Source organism: Lithobates pipiens, unplaced genomic scaffold (assembly GCF_037356315.1).
Source record: "Lithobates pipiens isolate NorthernLeopardFrog02 unplaced genomic scaffold, aLitPip1_a1.2 Scaffold_18, whole genome shotgun sequence".
NCBI lineage: Eukaryota > Metazoa > Chordata > Amphibia > Anura > Ranidae > Lithobates > Lithobates pipiens.
Window position 1 is genome coordinate 485044426 of NW_027507758.1, and position 19840 is coordinate 485064265.

Consider the following 19840-nt stretch of genomic DNA (forward strand, 5'->3'; position numbering starts at 1 on the left):
CTTCCAATTTTGCAGCCATTGGCTGTCAAAACATAGCCAAATATTGGTAAGCTAGATGACTGAATGAATCATTCCTTGGGGAAATCGGGCCGAGTAGAGGTTATCCATTAAATACTAATGAGTGGTTTTGAGTGCCAGAGCTCCTAGATAGTCAAGGGGTTAACAGGCTTGCCTTTTTACATCTAGGTATATCTGTGTAGCAGAGCGGCAGTTGATCTAGGAATATTTTGCAGTTCCTCACACTGAAGTGTTTAGAAAAAGAAAGTTTTCCATGGCTCTGGCAGTAAAAAGGGATTAAGAAGATATATTTTCTGTCCTCCCACAGTAAAATGTTTGAAACTGTCACCCGGAGATAAAATACTAATTATGAGCCTGCCTAGCAGTAAAATCCCAGTTAGTTTTCTGCCAGGGGTCAAGGTGATGCTTTCTTGAAAACATTGTACCTGCAATGTAGGATGCATTTGTAGCCATACACACTATTAGTCATGCTACTACACACGGTAGATGACACTTGTAAGCTCAACTCACCTCTGAGTCAGTTTTACTATACTGAACCAGGCTAGCTTGATGTATTCTCATACAAAGTGGACCAAATTGTATTATTGGCCTGTAGCTGCATCAAGAGTGTTTTGATCCTGGATGCAGAGTGCTAAGAATGTTCCCTACTTTAGTGGTTTAACCTCATTTTTCTGCTTAACAGAGTTGAAAGAGTTATTCCCAAGGCAGGTGGCACAGTGGTGTAGTGGGTAGCACTCTCACCTAGCAGTAAGAAGAGTCGCTGGTTCAAATCCCAACCAAGACAATACCTGCCTGGAGTTTGCATGGTTGCCCTGTGCCTGCATGGGTTTCCTCCGGGTACTCCAGCTTCCTCCCACAATCCAAAGACATACAGGTAGGTTAATTGGCTTCTGTCCAAAATTGGCCCTAGTATATGAATGGGGACCTTGGATTGTGGGCTCCTTGAGGGTAGGGACCAATGTGAGTGTGCATTGTACAGGGATAGGGACAATTGTAGACACTCACTCAGGATGGACTGTAATCTTTATTCAACCTTACTAACTATGAAACCATGTCCAGGGTCTCCTGCTCTGTGTTGCCAACCTACCAGATTGAATATTACTGGCATATTTAAAAGTTACAAAATGATAGTTTTAAGTGCTAATTTCAGTATTTATTCTACAAACAAGTACAATACGCAATTAGCAAAGTGATTTAAGGTAGATATTAAGGCAAAAACATACTACAGGTACACCCCACTTTTAAGTACACAATGGGGTTTATTTACTAAAGCTGGAAAGTGCAAAATCAGGCTCACTTCTCATAGAAACCAATGAGCTTCTAAACCCAACTTGTTCAATTAAGCTTTGGTAATAAAACCTGGAAGCTCATTGGTTTCTATGCAGAAGTGAGCCTGATTTTGCACTTTCCAGCTTTAATAAATAAACCCCATTGCGTACTTAAAAGTGGGGTATGCCTGTACTTATTTTATTTTTGATATAATAAATAAGTAGCTCAGGGACAGGAGGGCAAGAAATTAGAATGGGCGACATTCTCTCACAGTGACACTGACAGCAGTGTGCAGCAGCACAGATGATGATGGCACCTCACCGACACATCCACTCCTGAATCAGTGACCCTCTCTCTCCATGTTAGGTGGTCCCTTCAGTCCACTCCCAGCTTGCCTTTCTCCCGTTCCAAAGCCCTGCACATGAGGCTCTGGCTGCTCCTTTCCCTTGCACTATGACTTCAAGCGACACACTGCCAGTACAGTCCGAACACACTGTAGCAGGCACCCCGATGATCTCGGCCAAACCTCACAGCCATATTTTTTATTGACAACCTTTTTCTTTCACTGCCACTTTTTACTGGCAGAAGAAAAGTGCTATTTTTTTACTGGCGGTTGGCAACACTGCTCCTGCTGTGCTATATATGTGTTTCATTTTTATGTTTTGGACATAGCAAGGAAGGGTTAGAGCATCTGCCAGGGTTTGATTGCTCTAAAACTAGTAGAGTGAGCAATGGTTAGGACATATGGCACTGTTACCATTGCTGTCTGTGACCACCACACCCCTCAAAAAGGAATGCAGTAAAGCTTTTCAGGTGGAGTTGCCTTTTTAAAGGTCTTGCACCAGTTGCAAATACCCTGCTACTAGTGTCTGTAGCTTTAAAGAAATGCACTTCAGGTTCAGGTAGTTCTTCATAACACCACTTAGGTTCATAAAGACATGGATGAGCGAGTTTGGGGTGGAGGAACTTGACTGGTCTGCAGTCCTGACCTCAAACTAGAGTTGCCACCTCATCCCTTTACACACATATTTATTACACAGGTTCTGTGGCTGATTAAGGTGGTAATTAAACTCGGTACATTATCTGCACTAAATAAGTCTCATAATCTGTGTAATTCATATGTGTTTGGGTTTAAAGGGATGAGGTGGCAACCCTACTTTAAACCGATAGATAACCTAATAATATGGACTAAGACTGGGATGCCATTAAAGTTCATGTGCATGTAAAGGCAGGCATCCTAATACTTTTGGTAATATAGTGTATTATAGTCATGGCTTTATGAACATGGGCCCAAGCAAATAGAGGCTCCTTTGGTGCTAAGTGCTGTCAGTGATACCCCAGCAGGTATCATTTTCATCTTTTAATTAGTCAAAATAATCCACATTTATTCTTCTTGTTTTCATATAATTAAATAAATGATTGAATTAGATCCTCACTAATGAAAACTAGGCACAAGTCTGCAAGAAATTACATGAAAAACATAAAAAAAATCTGACTAATATCTTTACTTCTCTCCAGGGCACCAAGGGCACAGAGAACCGAACAGTATTCGTTTCAATGTTGAGACCAAATCCTCATCTGTATACAGGTATGATTTATCACAATACAACTCAACCATCAGACAGTGAGGAAGAAATATGAATGTCCACATATGGATATTAAGAATGGTATAAGAACTGTCACTAATAATTGTATATCCAATGTATAACAGTGTAATGGTACAATACTGAACTAAATTTAGATATTTTTAACTGAACAGCAAATGAAAATCTTGAAGGACCTAAAGTTTGAGCTTCATATTATTCAGCGCTGCATACAACATACATACAAGGCTCCATCACACTAATCCTCGATGTAACCCCAATCCTAAAGCTACCTCTACATAATATAACCCTAAAAACTTGTTTGCATACTCATCTCTCCTGTACCAGGATCCTTCCGTCACTGAAGGATGCTAGCACCAGGATACCAGCCTAAACTGATGTGATGGAACACTGCAGTTGTTTACTAGGGCACTGATATTGGCAAAGTCTTCCGTAAATTCACAATGCTGAACAGCTGTTGGGCACATAAGCCGGCACTGTGGTATATGCATATTTATCAACTGATGGGTAAGATTAATGAATATGTAAACCAAATCACCAAAATCTTGTGTATATCATGCAAAAGCAATTTCAAAAGTTATTTTTAAATATGTAGGCTTCTCTAAAATATGTAGAGATCTTGCCATGAAGGTCCTTGTTTAGGTACCTTCCTATTTTATGATGATAACACTGTCACACGAACATCAGGTGAAGTCTACAAGGAAAAGTGCAACAAACATTACATAGAAGTTGTCCTCTGTTGTCAGCATCAGGAAACCATCAGGACTGTCCATGAAACTCCAAGAAACCAAGACACTCCATGTGACCATCTCTGGAGTTCATGCATGTAGATGGGAAGTGGCTCCAAAAAGACTACATGAGATCAGTAGATCTAAGATGAAATAGAGCATGAAAAAAGCAAAAATATGTATTTTATTTTAAAAAAGGCAATTCATTTTACATGGTCTTACTAACTAATGCCGCATACACACAAGCGGAAATTCCGCCAGCAAAAGTCGGATGTGAGCTTTTTGTTGGAAAATATGACCGTGTGTATGCTCCATTGGACTTTTGCTGGCAGAATTCCAGCCAGCAAAAGATTGAGAGCAGGTTCTCATTTTTTCGGTTGGAGAAAGTTCCGATCAGAAATTCCGATCATCTGTAGCAATTCTAACGCACAAAATTCCTGCGCATACTCTGAAATAATTCAACGCATGCTCGGAAGCACTGAAATTTCAGCGACCTTTTGTGTGACCGTGTGTTTGCAAGCCAAGCTTGAGCAGAATTTCAGCAGAAAAACCATCCAAGATTTTTCAGACGGAAAGTCCGCTCGTGTATATGTGGCATAAGTGTCCCTAAGTTAGGGTTTACATCTGCTTTAAGCTGACTTTAATACTCCTAATCACCATGCCTGATTTGTCAAATTAAATTTAGAGTTTAGATTTCCTATACAAGAAAATGATGGCCATACTTCTCTTTTGGGTTGCATGTCCTGTGACCTAGAATCAGCTGACAGAGGGCTAAAGCCACTTCAGGCTCTGGAAAGATCGCGACCATATAGTCAGGATCCGCCCAGCTGCTTGCACTTCCGTTTGAAAATGATTAACCAGAGGTCATATATAAAACCTTGTCAGGCTTGACCACATATTGAAATATTCACAATTTCACAATATGTAGCAATGCCCCCCTGAAAGAGCTCTTGCATTTTAATGGACTCTCTGTCTTTCCTGCTCATGGCCTGCCCTGTAAGCACTCTGACCCACCAACAAGGACAGGCTGACAAACTTCCATGCCTTGAATCTTCTCTTGCAATATTTATTGGCTCTATTGTCTAAGAGCGAGAGGGTTAGGGGTACAGAATACCCAAAAACAACTGTAAAATCCCTCTGCTTGGTAGTATTTCTGGAACTTTATGCTTCTGCTATTGGGTAATGTAGAACACTGTAAGCTGAGATGGGCAGCTACCTTTAAGTACCTTTGGCCTCAAAGCAGGTTAGGACTATTCAGACCTCTCCTACTGGCTAATGGTGGACTTAAAGCCAATACAGGCAACCATCTGAACAGAACTCTTCTTCATCATAAAGTGGTTGTAAACCCTTCCCTACACCGTGTCATGGTTGGCCTCAGGTGATACACAGAGGTGAAACAAATCCTCCTACATAAGCTGTACCTGTCTATCTGTAGTCTTCTGTTCTCTACATCCATTCAAAGTGCTGAATATTTCAAGCTCGTCTGAGAGTTCTGAAAAAAGGGGGCAGAGAACTGAAGTCACAGTCTGCATAGCTCAGTGAGGAGAGGTCTGAGAGCTGATATGAGGGATTGGACACATCTCCTTTCACACAGCACATAGAAACAGAGCTGAGGCTGTCAACCAACTGGAGTTATTTCCCCGTCACCTTTTTTTCTCTTGGTGTCAGGAAAAACTTGTCAAAAGTGATTCATGCTGTTAGCAGAGGAATGGAGCAGCAGACAGAATCAACAATTATTGCTCTTTATTGAGACTAGTACACACTATAGAGGGATATGCTTTGTTCATATTTCATGTCTGAGGTTTACAATGACTTTAACCACTTGTCGACTGCACTATAGGCAAATGATGGCTACAGCGCAGTCTTCCAGTTCTGGCAGGATGTCCTCTATGAACCCGGCTCCCTGTGGCACGCACCCGGTGCACTCTGTGATCGCTGTACCCTTCAGACACCGCTGATCACAGGTCGGGGTAAAGGGCCAACCACAGTGTCCCTTTACCACGTGTCCAATCACAGCTGATCATAATGTAAACTCACTTGCTGGTTATCGGCATTCCTTTCTGCACGCTGTCACAGCGTGCGGAGAGGTGAGTCTTGTGTGAAAGGGGATATGTACACTGATGTACACTGATAATGAGTATCAATGCAGCCCCAACAGTTCTCATCAGTGCTACCTATCAGTGCCACCTATCAGTGCCCTTCAGTGGTCCCAATTAATGCCCATCAGTGCTGCATATAATATAATATACACAAATAAATATAATATTCTGAATATTTAAAAATATTTCGCACAACAACCAAAATGAAATAGTATTCTTTTTCTGGGAAACAAAAAATTGTAGTCAACAATTATGACATTTGCAGGTTTGTTGTTTTTCTATAGGCACATAAATAACAGAATCGGTTGTTTAGTGAGGCAGAGAATATATATGAACTGCTTTTTACTCTCTCCCTTTTTGGCTTACTTTAATTTCAGAATTTAAGTTCACTGTCCTATATTTTTCTGTAATGTGTCAGTCTACTATAATATAGGGGGCCTGCCTCTGTTACCATGGCAATAAGAAGACATTGACATGTCCCTTCATCTGTCAGAGCCAATGATATACACATATTTAGCAAAAAGCTACACTGTGTTATGTGTGTAAAACAGCATGCTAGGATCATATACGAAATAATATTTAAAATCAATTTCTATTCAGACCTTGATGCCAATTAAACAGATAGTTCCGCATGTACTTATGACATCATATTACTCCGATTCACACACCCTTCATAATAAACCTGTCATTAAATCTATCTGCATAATGCAATCAGCAATAAGGAAACTTCTTACAGCAATCTTCCTTTATATATAAGTATATTGATATTCCTTATGTCTCACAAAGGGGTATTTTTTGCAAATATATACATCTTATGTCACTTCTCCATGGCTACATTTTTTCCAAAGGTCCATTTAGACTACGCATTGCTTTAAAGCAGGTGTGTTGACACAACGCGTTATCGTACATTAGGGCGTGCTGCATTAAGGTAGCCCATTTATTTTGAATGGTTTGGCAACATATCCTGAACATTGAAAAATGCACCTCAGCTTTTTTTTTTAACACACTGCACAAGAGCATACAGATGGTGCACATGTTGTGGTGTGCTAAAATGCATATGGATTGAGGTGTGTCAGCAGAGAGATCTAACAGTGGGGCAACACCGTGAATAAGTGATTAGTACTTCCACCTAGCAGTACTGGGTTGTCAACCATGGCACTACCTGCCTGGAGTTTGCATGTTCTGCATGTTCTGGTTTGCATGTTCTCGCTGTGCCTGCGTGGGTTTCCTCCATGTACTCTGGTTTCCTCCCATGCTCCAAAGTCATGCTGGTAGGGTAATTAGCTCTTGTCTAAATTTACCCTAGTATGTATGAATGTAAGTTAGGGAGCTTGAATTGTAAATTACTAAGGACAGGGACAGATGTAAATGTGTAATATATATGTAATTTGATGGTGCTATATAAGTAACCATAAAAAATCCTTAAACAATTCTGGTAATAACCTTTGCAGACCCTCACTGATCAGGGCCAGATTAGGAGCATTATGGGCCTGGTACTAAGGATTTTGGTGGGCCTTAAGGGCTGTGTGTCAGCGTGCACCCTGAGGTGAAAGTGAAAGGGTGCAGCGGCGCAGACCCAATGCAGTCCCAGACTTCCATAAGAGCCTTGCATTGACGTGCATGGCACGTCCTGAGGTTAGGTTGAAGGGCACAGCTATACAGACCTAACACAATACTACAGAAGCTGAATACCTGGCTTCCATTAGGACTGCTCATGGTGCTCGTTATTAATCCTGCCACCCAGACCAGGTGTCGCTTGCAGAATACAGGAAGGCCAGGTGAGAGTTCTCCCTGTCAGCCCATTGCTTTCCATGTGTGGCCTGTTATTTTTGGGCAGCTGGGCCAAGGGCTTTTATTTTCAGAGAATAGGTGCCGGAACCCCCCCCCCCCCTTCCCGCGGGAAAGTACGCCACATCATAGGGTGGGTGTTGCCAAACTGTATAGTGGAAGGGTCTTAAAGGGACATTGTTTAAAAAATAAATAAAATAAAACAAGGGATGCATAACACAGGGTTCAGGGGAGCGTAATGCACAGGGCGCTGGGTTCAGGACAGTGTAATACACAGGGGACTGGGTTCAGGACAGTGTAATGCACAGAGCGCTGGGTTCAGGAGTGTGTAATGCACAGAGCACTGGGTTCAGGACAGTGTAATGCACAGAGCACTGGGTTCAGGAGAGTGTAATACACAGAGCGTGGGGTTCAGGAGAGCGTAATACACAGAGTGCTGGGGTCATGACAGCATAATACACAGAGCACTGGGTTCAGGAGAGTGTAATGCACATGTGGCATTGGTGAGGCTGCATTAATGAGCACTGGTGAGGCTGCACTGATGGGCATTGGCAATGCCCTTCAATGCAGCCTCACCCATGCCCATCAATACAGCCTCATCAGGGCCCAGACATCAGTGCCCATCAATGCAGCCTTATCAGTGCCCGTCAATGCAGCCTCATCAGGGCCCAGCCATCAGTACCCATCAGTACCATTAGTGTCCATCAATATAGTCTCATCAGTGCCCAGCCATCAGTGTCCATTAATGCAGCCTCATCAGTGCCCAGCCATCAGTGCCCATCAATACAACCTCATCAGTACCCATTAATACCATCAGTACCCATTAATACCATCAGTACCCATTAATGCAGCCTCATCAGTGCCCAGCCACCATTGCCCATTAATACTGCCTCATTAGTGCCCATCAATACCATTAGTACCCATTAATACCATCAGTGCCAATTAATGCAGCCTCATCAGTGCTCAGCCATCAGTGCCCATCAATACAGCCTCATCAGTACCCATTAATACCATCAGTACCCATTAATGCAGCCTCATCAGTGCCCATCAATACTGCCTCATCAATGCCCATCAATACCATCAGTACTCATCTATGCCCATTAATGCAGCCTCATCAGTGCCCATCAATACAGCCTCATCAGCACCCAATAATACCATCAGTACCCATTAATACAAACTCATTAGTCCCCAGCCATCAACGCTTATTAATGCAGCCTCGTCATCAGTGCCCGGCCACATCCCATCAGCCTTACCTGGCTGTGCCCAGGCATCGAAGAGAGAGACACCACAGCCCGCAGCCAGCTTACACAGAACAGACCCTGGGGATCTTCCACTTACCCAGCACATTCAGTGTCAGTCCTGCTTCCTGGACCTGGTCGGCTCCTATGATGGACGGCTCCAGGGGGCGGGACCTCGTGTTTCACTCAGCCATACCAGTTAAGCGGCTAAGTGGGAGATGGAGATCCCCGCTCTGTAAACCGGCGGTGCTGGCCCCCCTCCTTCCCTGGCTTCAGAGGCAGCTCGGCAGCAGACAGCCAATAGCCCCACGTTTCCAGCCAAACCCAGGCCTTGGGGTTCGGGGCTAATAATTGCCAGTACAAAGACTGAGACCTGGGCCCCCTCTCCCAACAACAATGAGTGCAGCACGCTGTCACTTGTAGCACAGAAGCTGGGCTTTTGTGTTTACAAGTGACAGAAAGTAATGACATTGAGTCTGGCCAGCCAGGGCCTCGTTTCTCCAAAGGACAAACATACATGTTCAACCTTTGCAAATGTACACATTAGTACATTTAGTAAGATATGTGGCCAAATATCCAGTTGGCATCTAGTGTCTGCAGGCACTGTAAGGTTCTCAAGTGACAGATTTTTTAACAAATATATCTTCATGTAACCAGTAGAATTTCATTCAAGCGTTTGTACAGAAACTCTAAAAATTTTGTTTTGCCATCAACTACCGTATATACTCGAGTATAGGCCGACCCGAATATAAGCCGAGGCCCCCAATTTACCCCCAAAAAAACTGGCAAACTTATTGACTCGTGTATAAGCCGAGGGTGAGACATGCCTGTCCATCCCTGTGTGTGTGTCCGTCCATCCCTGTGTGTCCGTCCATCCCTGTGTGTCCGTCCATCCCTGTGTGTCCGTCCATCCATCCCTGTGTGTGTGTGTGTCCATCCATCCATCCCTGTGTGTGTGTGTCTCCATCCATCCATCCATCCATCCCTGTGTGTGTGTGTCTCCATCCATCCGCGTGTGTGTGTGTGTGTGTGTCCAGCCTACCTGTGTCCCGAGCCTTTGTCCCGAGCGTCCGTCCCGTGCCTTGCCTCCTTGCCTCCGTCCCGTGCCGTGCCTTGCATCCGTCCCGTGTCGTGCCTTGCCTTGCCCCCGTCCCGTCCCGTGCCGTGCCGTGCCTTGCCTTGCCTCCGTCCCGTGCCCTCTTCGTCGGCGGCCATTGTAAAATTCAAAAGCTGCGCCGCCGCCTTCGCCTGTGATAGGCGGAACACTGAATTTCCCAGCAGCCTGTGTTCCGCCTATCACAGACGTCGTATCATCCTCGTCCGTAGTACGAGGATGATACGATGTCCGTGATAGGCGGAACACAGGCTGCTGGGAAATTCAGTGTTCCGCCTATCACAGGCGAAGGCGGAGCCGGAGGCGCGGCTTTTGAATAGAATGGCCGCTGTCTGTCTGCTCGACACGCTGATCGAGCGGGCAGACAGCGATGACTCGAGTATAAGCCGAGGGGGGCACTTTCAGCCTCAAAAAAGAGGCTGAAAATCTCGGCTTATACTCGAGTATATACGGTAATCTTATTTGAGGGTCCTTAAAATTTCATCCAGATTTGCTCCTTGAATGTGATCATGGGTGTATTAAACAGGTTTCTTTCATGAGCCTTATGATATGTATAATTTTAATATTATTATAAAGGATTTTTATAACTCCCAATATAAAAGGAGACAGTACAATTACAATAGAGTTCAATACAGAAGGAATAGATGGGACCTGCTCATGTGTGTGTTTTTAGGTCACTATCATTTTCATGTAGATTGCATTCGCTTAAAAAAACAGCTAAAATGTTTTATATTTATCTACAATCCCCGGTGACACCACCGACTGTGAAAGGAAGTTCCACATCCTTACCATTTTAACAGTAAAGAATCTGTTACGCCAGTTAAGATTGAACAACTTCTCATCCAACTTCTTTGCATGGCCACTTGTCTTCTTTAGAGACAAAAGACTATTTAGTCTCCCCCCAACTATACAGTCACCATTTAAACATTTGTACATTGCAATCAAATTCCCTCTTAAGTGCCTCTTTTCCAGAGAGAATTAGTTAAACATTTGTAGTTGTTCCATAGTCCTCCAGCCCCCTTATTAGCTTTGTTACCCTGGGCTCTCTCCAGTTCAAGCACATCCTTCCTCATGACTGGTGACCAAAACTGTACTGCATACTGAAGATGTGGCTGAATCAGAAGTTACTATTGTTCTATGCACAGCTGTTCCAAATTTTGTCTGCTCCAGTTTAAATACTTCCCACCCACACTATAGCTAAAGATGGCTACAGCGTGGGCCTCCAGTTCTGAAAGGATGTCCATAGACATCATTCCACACGCGCACCTCACCTGGGGTGTGCATTGGGTGCACTCTGTGACTGCTGCGTGCTTTGGACACAGCTGATCACAGATCGGGATAAAAGAACCAATCACAGCGGCCCTTTACCATGTGATTGGCTGTGTCCAATCACAGCTGGTCACATGTAAACAGACTTTCCAGTTATCAGCTTTCCTTTTCTCACACAGAGACAGCATGTGAGGAAAAGAGAACCAATCTGACATCATCAGTGCCGTGATTATCAGTGCAGCCCCATCAGTGGCCATCAGTGTAGCTTATCAGTGGCCATTAGTGCTGCCTATCTGTGCCCATCAGTGCCGCCTATTAGTGCCTATCAGTGCCACCTATCAGTGCCTCCTCATCAGTGCAGCTTCGTCAGTGCCTCCTCATCGGCGGCCATCAGTGCAGCCTCATTGGTGACCATCAGTGAAGAAGAAAGATTACTTATCAAGGATGGAGAAAGATCTGGGAGTCCTAGTAGATTACAGACTGAACAATAGAATGCAATGTCAAGCTGCAGCTACCAAAGCCAGCAGAATTTTAGCATGCATAAAAAAGGGGATATACTCAAGGGATAAGACGATAATCTTGCCACTTTATAAAACTCTGGTTAGGCCACATCTGGAGTACTCCATCCAGTCCTGATCATCAGTCCTCAGAAGGGATGTGCTGGAACTGGAGAGAGTCCAAAGAAGGGCAACAAAATTATTATGGGGCATGGACAACCTCGATTAGGAGGAACGACTACAAACACTTAATGTATTCTCACTGGAGAAGCGACGCTTGAGAGGGGACATGATAGCGATTAACAAATATCTCAATGGTGGTCCCAGCATAGGAAAAAAACTATTCAGTTTCAGGGAGTGTAATATGACATGGGGCCACATAATGAGATTGGAAGAGAAGCTGTTTAACCTTAGACTGCGCAGAGGGTTTTTAACTATCAGGGCAATAAGGCTGTGGAACTCTCTTCCACAATTGATGGTGGCAGTGGGGAGTATGGATAGTTTTAAAAGACTCTTGGATGTGCATCTTAAAAAAACACAACACACATGGATACGGGCAATAAATATAGACACTGGCACACCTACACAGGTTGAACTAGATGGACTATTGTCTTTATTTAACCTTACCTACTATGTAACTATGTTACTATGTAACTTATTTGCAACATTTTATAACAGAAACTTAAAAAAAAAAATTTTTTTCAAAATTTCTGCTCTATTTTTTGTTTATTTAGCAAAAAATAAAAAACCCAGTGGTGATTAAATAACACCAAAAGAAAGCTCTATCTGTCTCACAAAAATGTATTCAAATTTTCATTTGAGTACATTGTTGCATGACTGCGCAATTGTCATTGAAAAAGTGGCAACGCCGAAAGCTGAAAATTGTCCGGGGCAGGAAGGGGTTAAAAGTGCCCGGTATGGAGGTGGTTAAGCAAATGCCTCCCATTGCTTACAAATTGGTGTGCAAAGCTGCACACAGATGTAAATTCCAATAGAGTACTAACTAACAAATGATTACCTTAAGACAGGCTAAATATCAATAGCACTATACATGCATACCCCACTTTTAAGTACACAATGGGGTTTATTTACTAAAGCTGGGAAGTGCAAAATCAGGCTCACTTCTGCATAGAAACCAATGAGCTTCTAACCCCAGATTGTTCAATTAAGCTTTGGTAATAAAACCTGGAAGATCATTGGTTTCTATGCAGAAGTGAGCCTGATTTTGCACTTCCCAGCTTTAGTAAATAAACCCCATTGTGTACTTAAAAGTGGGGTATGCCTGTACAATGTACAATAACCCGTAGAAGTTTACATTTCATTACTTTGCAGATATAAGGAAAATGGAAGTTGATTGGTTGCCATGGGTTACAGCACTACGTACACTATGCACCCTGCTCCTGAATTATTCTAGTGTGTGTGTAGGAGCCTGTGCAGCCGGCTCTCCACCAGCCAATTTCTCTCGCTGACACATTAAGCAATTCCTAATTAAGTGCACCCCCCCCCCCATCTCTATCCACCTGTCTCCCTCTCATCCAATTCCAGCCCGCTGTCAAGTCCCTGTGCTTAAAATAAATAGGTTAAGAGGTCACAGATCCCATCTTCTAATCCGAGAACTAAGTTAAACTCCTTTCTTATCTATATTATCCTGTCTTGTTGCATTGTTTCCCATTCTATTTCTGTCTGTGCTCTAAACACCTATTCTATTTTGCTCCCTCCTCCTCCTCCTCGCTCCCTCTCTTCTCTCCTCCTCTCCCATTCTCTCTCTTCTCTGTTTAAATCCCATTCTCTTTCCCGTACTCATTTCTCCCCCCCCCTCCTCCCCCGCCATAATATTTGGCTCCTTCATTAATTATTTTTTTTTTGGTGTTTAGCTTTCCTTCTCCGTCTACCCCTTCCTCTTTCCTTTCTTTCTCGATTTTCTTCTGCCTTATTCTATACTTAATGCAAGAGACAGCGAAAGAGAGACCTCCTCCCCATCCATAGAGTCTTTTCCTTCTCGTTTCCTTGGTAACCACCCGGAGTGCAGTCTCTGGCTGACAGCAGTGTCCCTGCACTCTCAGCGCACTTCTGACTGTCTGAGAGAGTGCAGCATGGAGCCTCAGGCAGTGTCCGACGAGGGCGAAGCACTTGCCTGTGACCCTCCAAGTCCATGCGAAGAAGACCCCACCGAAGGGTGAGAGAGCTTAGGGGCTGGGAAGGAGAGCGCACGCTGCTGACAGCTAAATATAGAAAGCGTGCAAACTGCTGCCAGTCACCGGAGTGTGTGATCTGTGTCTCTGCATGTCCGTCTGTCTTGCTCTTCCATGATTTTATAGAAGACATTCCTATGCAGGTGTTTATCTCTGTTGCCGCATGCCTGCCTGGAACGCAAAGCTGTCATACAGGTGGCCATGCACCTATGATTGGCACCACATGTGTTGCGAGCAGGTGTGTGTCACTTTTGTAATGGTGGACCATCGCCTATTTGACATATTGATGTTATCTCTGCAAAGGAATGTGGGTAGTTGTGGGTGTGAGTGCGCAAGTGTGTGTGTGTGTATGTATAGGACTTTGCGGGTACAGATGTACATCAATTCACCTATCTATGAACATTGGGAATTGCATGCATGTATACACCTACAGGCACTATGACACATAATAATGCAAAGCTAATAATAGCAGGATATGCTTATTAGGCCGTATTTACTAAGCTGTCCTAATTCACACGAGGTCTGCAGATGGTACCAAAGCAGTTCTGATTGTTTTCGCAACACGGATTGTACGTGTGTGTTGGCATCTCATGTGTACAGTATGTTTATGTAGGGGTTTGACTCCAACCTCGCTTGGCTGGGCTACTTGTTTAGTTAATATCATAGTACTACCTATCACGGCTGAGATGGATTATGCATATTTATAATTTAAAAAAAAAAGCGCATTTGATGCGAATATGATTGAAAGGCTGCACAGGCTAATTAGTGCGCACAAATATAGATTTGTCCCAGCTGGCTGTGAATACTGTAATCTGTAATTTCAGGCAATTTGTCATATTCTGCAGTACAATAGAGAAAGCATAACATCAAGCGGCATTTAATATGCAATCTTTGTAGTTAGACTTTGTAGGCTGGACTCCAATAAATGTAGTCACCAGGGTCATATTTACCCACGTGCCATGCAGGTGCATCATCGCACAGGCTGTTTGCGTTTCAATAAGTTAGCGCAGTGATTCTCAACCAGGGTTGCGTGGATCCCTAGGGTTCCTCCAGAGGTTGCTAGGGGTTCCTTCAGCATTGGGCAATTTCTGCCTCTCAGATAATTTAACACTCACACCATTGATCTTTTTAGCTATCTGTAAGGAGGTAATTCTTCCCAATGACCACAAGTGTGAGGACCATTCTTCCCACTGACCATCACACTAATGTATCATGAGTTGTAGATTTCTAATTTTTAGCAGGGGTTCTCCGAGACCAGAGAACTATTTCAAGGGTTCCTCTCTGTTGTAAAGGTTGAGAAAGGCTGAGTTAGCGCCTGGTGTACACTTTACTCTTCTGCAGTCATTGATCACTTGCTCTACTTACAGCCACCACCTCCTGGCAGTCCAATAAGTGGGCTTTAGTGCCAAGGGGGCAACGCGGTTTCTATATGATGTGACCGTTGTAATTGGCTGTGATTGGCGGTCACAAGATCAGAAGCCTGTTCCACTGGCTCCTGATCAAAAGCCTTATCGGAGAGCTGTCAGTGATAGCTTGGTCAGTGTGCTGGGAGTGTCCTCATGCCACCGTAGCGTTAAACCCCACCTCTTTTGCTGTCACCATACCTCTCAACTTTTTGAGATGGGAATGAGGGACACCTATCAGAAAAAGTAGGCAGGCATAAGACACACCCCTTGCAATGCTCCCTTAAAGGGGAATTGTACAAAAAAAACAAGATTGGTTAAACCCACAAGTGCTTTTTTTTTTTTTTTACTACTACTATTCCTTTATTATGGCTTTTGGAATTTACAAATGCAGCCATTTAGAAATCAGATGAAAGGTTTAGTGCTGGAAAACCCTTTATTGAAAGATAAAAAGTGGATTTTATATACATCTATATAGATCTGACCAAAATGAGGGACAAATGAGGAGGAATGAGGGACAGAGGGACATTGTTCCAAATCATGGACAGTCCCTTGAAATCAGGGACAGTTGGGAGCTATGTGTCACATATACTTGTTGCATTACAGGGTGGGCAAGAGGTTAAAGAAGAACTCTTCTTTTACAAAAATAAATGTCATCGTCTACAAATGCTGCAGCTGCTGACTGTAAGACCCCTTTCACACTGGGGCGATTTTCAGGCGCTACAGCGCTAAAAATAGCATCTGCAAAGTGCCCTGAAAGAGCAACTCCCCGAGGGCCTTCACACTGGAGCGGTGCGCTGGCAGGACGCTAAAAAAAGTCCTGCTAGCAGCATCTTTGGAGCGGTGAAGGAGCGGTGTGTATACTGCTCCTCCACCGCTCCTGCCCGTTGAAATCAACGGGCAGTGCGACTATACTGCCACAGTAGCACTTTGAGGGTGGTTTTAACCCTTTCTCGGCCGCTAGCGGGGGTAAAAGCGCTCCGCTAGCGGCCAAATAGCGTTAAATCGTCGCTAAAAATAGCAGCACTTTACCGCCGATGCACGCACTGCCCCAGTGTGAAAGGGGCGTTAAGGCCACATGCACAACTAGGTATTTAGTGCACAGGAGGCATAGGTGCAGCATCCAGCCCAACTGCCTACCACCTGTCTAAATCTAAGGCTGGTCCTACATGGTCGAATTTCGAAAGAATTTTCTTTCGAAAATCAGAACTTTAGTGCGTTTTGGGATCCGATGGTGCTACCATTGATTTCGAAATTCGGCCAACCAAGCCTTCAATTTCACCTTATGTTGCTACAAAAAATTATTTTTGTGGCTGGGAATCTTTTCTTTCTGGGAATTTTCTTTTCTTGCACATGCGCATTTCTTTTTTGATTACATTCCTCGCACGATTCTCCCATCATTGATTAGAAAATTGTTGTTTTTTCAAAAAATTTCCAACATGCCCGATTACTTAAATTCGATGGCTGATACTGCAGCCCACTAATGGTGCGAAATTCGATTGAAAATTCAAGATTTTCTAAAGCACCTTTCGCACCTGAGCTAATCACTCAGGTGCGTAAACATGAGCTACTTTCAGATCCGTAACCCAAACCCAAAAATCTGCATCTAAGAATATGCACTTTATGTTCTTATGCATAGAAACGCATACACTATATTACCAAAAGTATTGGGACGTCTGTGACTGCGACATTATGGCAGACATGTCGGACAATTTTGCCACATTTTTGGGACCATTGGCATTAATACAGCGATCAGTGCGATTAAAATTGCAAAAATTTGTAAAAATGTCACTGGCAGTGAAGGGGTTAACACTAGGGGGCGGTGAAGGGGTTAATATGTATCCAAGGGAGTGTTCTAACTGAAGGGATACTAACAGATCGTCTGTTCATACTCTGTATGAACAGACGATCTGTCAGTTCACTGCTCAGAGATCCGGAAACTGTGTGTTTACACACACAGCTCCCAGTTCTCCGTGTGCCCCGAACAATTGCGGGAGCCCGTGGTGATCGAGACCACCAGGCACTCGCATCGGCTCGGGTAGTGAGCAAGGGGCGTGCCTCCGGTGGCACACAAGCGCCCCCCTAGTGGTCATTTATGCTACCGACGTAGCATAACAGCGATTTGCGCAGCCGAGGCATGCTGCCGCAGTGCAACTGCGGCGGCTGGTTGGCTAGCAGTTAATGGCAGCCCAGTTTTAGTCCATAGGGTTCAATATTGAGTTGGCCCACAGTTTGTAGCTATAACAGCTTCAACTCTTCTGGGAAGGCTTTCCACAAGGTTTAGGAATGTGTCTATGGGAACATTTGATCGTTCTTCCAAAACCACGTTTGTGAGGTCAGGCACTTATAGATGAGAAGGCCTGGCTCGCAGTCTCCGCTCTAATTCATCCCAAAGGTGTTCTATCGGGTTGAGGTCAGGACTCTGTCCAGGCCAGTTAAGTTCCTCCACCCCAAACTCACTCATTCATGTCTTTATGGACCTTCCTTTGTTTAAATAAAGTCTAAACAAAGGTGGAAAATAAATTACCATAAAAATATTTTCATATTTATACATAATTACGTACGCATACGCGTCTTTACGCATTTACACACATTTCTGTGCAAGTACTTTACTGATCATTACACGAGAGCATTTCTCCTAGAAAACACATGTGTAATTAATATCAGTAACATTCTTACGGCCTTATGAATGAGACCTTAAACAAAAATTCTCTGTAGGTGGATGCTGTACAGAGCGGTGCTTGCATTTAAAGTGTAACTAAACCCAGTAATATGAGAATAGCTCCCCCCTCCTTCCCCCACAGTGCTGACAACTTATAAATCTTCTTTTTACATGCCACTATATACCTTTTTGGCTGATCTGTATACCACATTATGTGATAAACTACAGGGTCCGCCGAGTGCTGAGTGTTTAGGTAGAAGGAGATTTCCACTACAGCCTGTGTCCATGTGCTGTTATGGGAAGCAGATCATCCATCAATCAAGATGTGACATCTCACCCACTGTGTTCTTTTTTTAGTTACTCTGCATGGAGAAGGAGGGAGGGACTGGGCTGTCATTTAGGATCTGTATACTCACCCAAGTGTGTGATGTCAATATCATGTGACCTGAACAGCTCAACTCAACAAGGAAATGTTCTCTCCAGCAATAGAGACCAAACTGAGCATGTGCAGGAGGAATACTCTGACTGTGTCTTATCTGACCTTACCCAGAGTGACCCTGCAGGAGGGGGAGGATCTGTGCATACAGGATCAAAGAGCCTTTTTACACAATGCAGAAGATTAACCCCTTAGGTTCCACAGTGAGTATAACAAACATGCTATTCTGCATATACAGACAGATTTTTACTGTTGTGGGTTTAGTAACACTTCAAGATCTTATGCAAATAGCAAAACATGGCATCATCTCAGATAAAGATACATAAAGGTTCATGCATTACAAAAATGGTCATTAAAGTGCCATAAACAGTGTAATTCAGTAAACCAGATATCTTTTTCCTGAGTGTGTTCTAACTGATATGGAATGTTTAGAACTCAATCCACTATGCATCAAGGTATCTGGGTGTGGGTGTATTAAGAGGGGAACATATGTCCCATACGTAACCCAAAGGTGACTGATAATGGGAAAGTGAGGTGTCGGCTGTGATTTGGGGAGGATTATTGAGCCATCGTTTGTACACTGGAATATATCTGGTACATTTCTGAGAAGAAAGGCTCCTAAGATTTTTTCACTTATGGTCCAATGAGAGGGAGATCCTTTGGGATAATTTGTAAAGTGGATTGTCCTGGAATCTGGATTAATTGTCATCTTCATCTTTCTGAATACTTAATGTGTATGACCAACACACTGATGGTAAGGGTCAGCGTGAAGGTGATGGGCTTCACCTTATCCATTTTCTACGGTGGATTCTGCCTATTAGAAGTTTTTTCTCCTTGGTGGCTGTTATCCTGATTGGTCCTACCTTTCCTCATAAATTAGCTTTTATTATCAGCTTTAGATTTGTTTTTTTATTACTTATTGTTACTGATCGCTACAACTCTTTTTTCTATATCTTTTTATTGTATCCAACAATTTAGTGTTAGCTGCTACTAGCTTGATCTTTGTATCTAGCGCAACAAACGTATTATTTTTAGCAGTAAAAACCTGACAGGGCTTTAAACCCTTTTCCACTCAATCCAAAACAAATAAAAAAAGGTTGCATTACAAAACTGCAAAAACAAGTGTCATAGGTGTGGAGAAACGCTCGTGTATGATGCCTGGTTCCATGATGTAAAACAGGTTTGTTAACCTTGTGAGCAAAGACATCCTCGCATCAGATGACATATTTGTGAACACCATGCATGTGAGAGTGTACAGTAAGCACAGAACAGTTCTTGCAGTCCATATCAGCCAGGCTTCCTTCATACTCCCATTCTGCACAGAGAAAATAAGGAGCATCTGTTGCCGAGGGCAACCAAGACTTCTTTCAGACAGTTTGATAAACAGAGCTTGTAATTGTTTTAGGGATTGTCAGTCTTGTATAACCTGAAATAAACCTTTGGCAGTTCGTGTTGTTGACAGATAATGAATTTTTCATTTATTCCATTAAATCTGTGCTAGTTGAATTAGACAAACACAGTAA

At 43.4% G+C, this 19840-nt stretch overlaps 1 protein-coding gene across 2 annotated transcripts in view; it reads left to right on the top strand.

Moving 5' to 3' along the window:
- Positions 1–19840, top strand: part of NGEF (neuronal guanine nucleotide exchange factor) — a 204042-nt gene that overhangs the window by 72776 nt on the left and 111426 nt on the right. Inside the window, exon 3 of one of the 2 annotated variants that reach the window (XM_077488480.1) lies at positions 2806–2875. In XM_077488480.1, coding sequence (XP_077344606.1) covers positions 2806–2875 — 70 coding nt within the window. Of the gene's footprint in view, positions 1–2805; positions 2876–13441; positions 13801–19840 lie in introns of those variants that run through there. The other variant, XM_077488481.1, reaches the window with a different exon arrangement.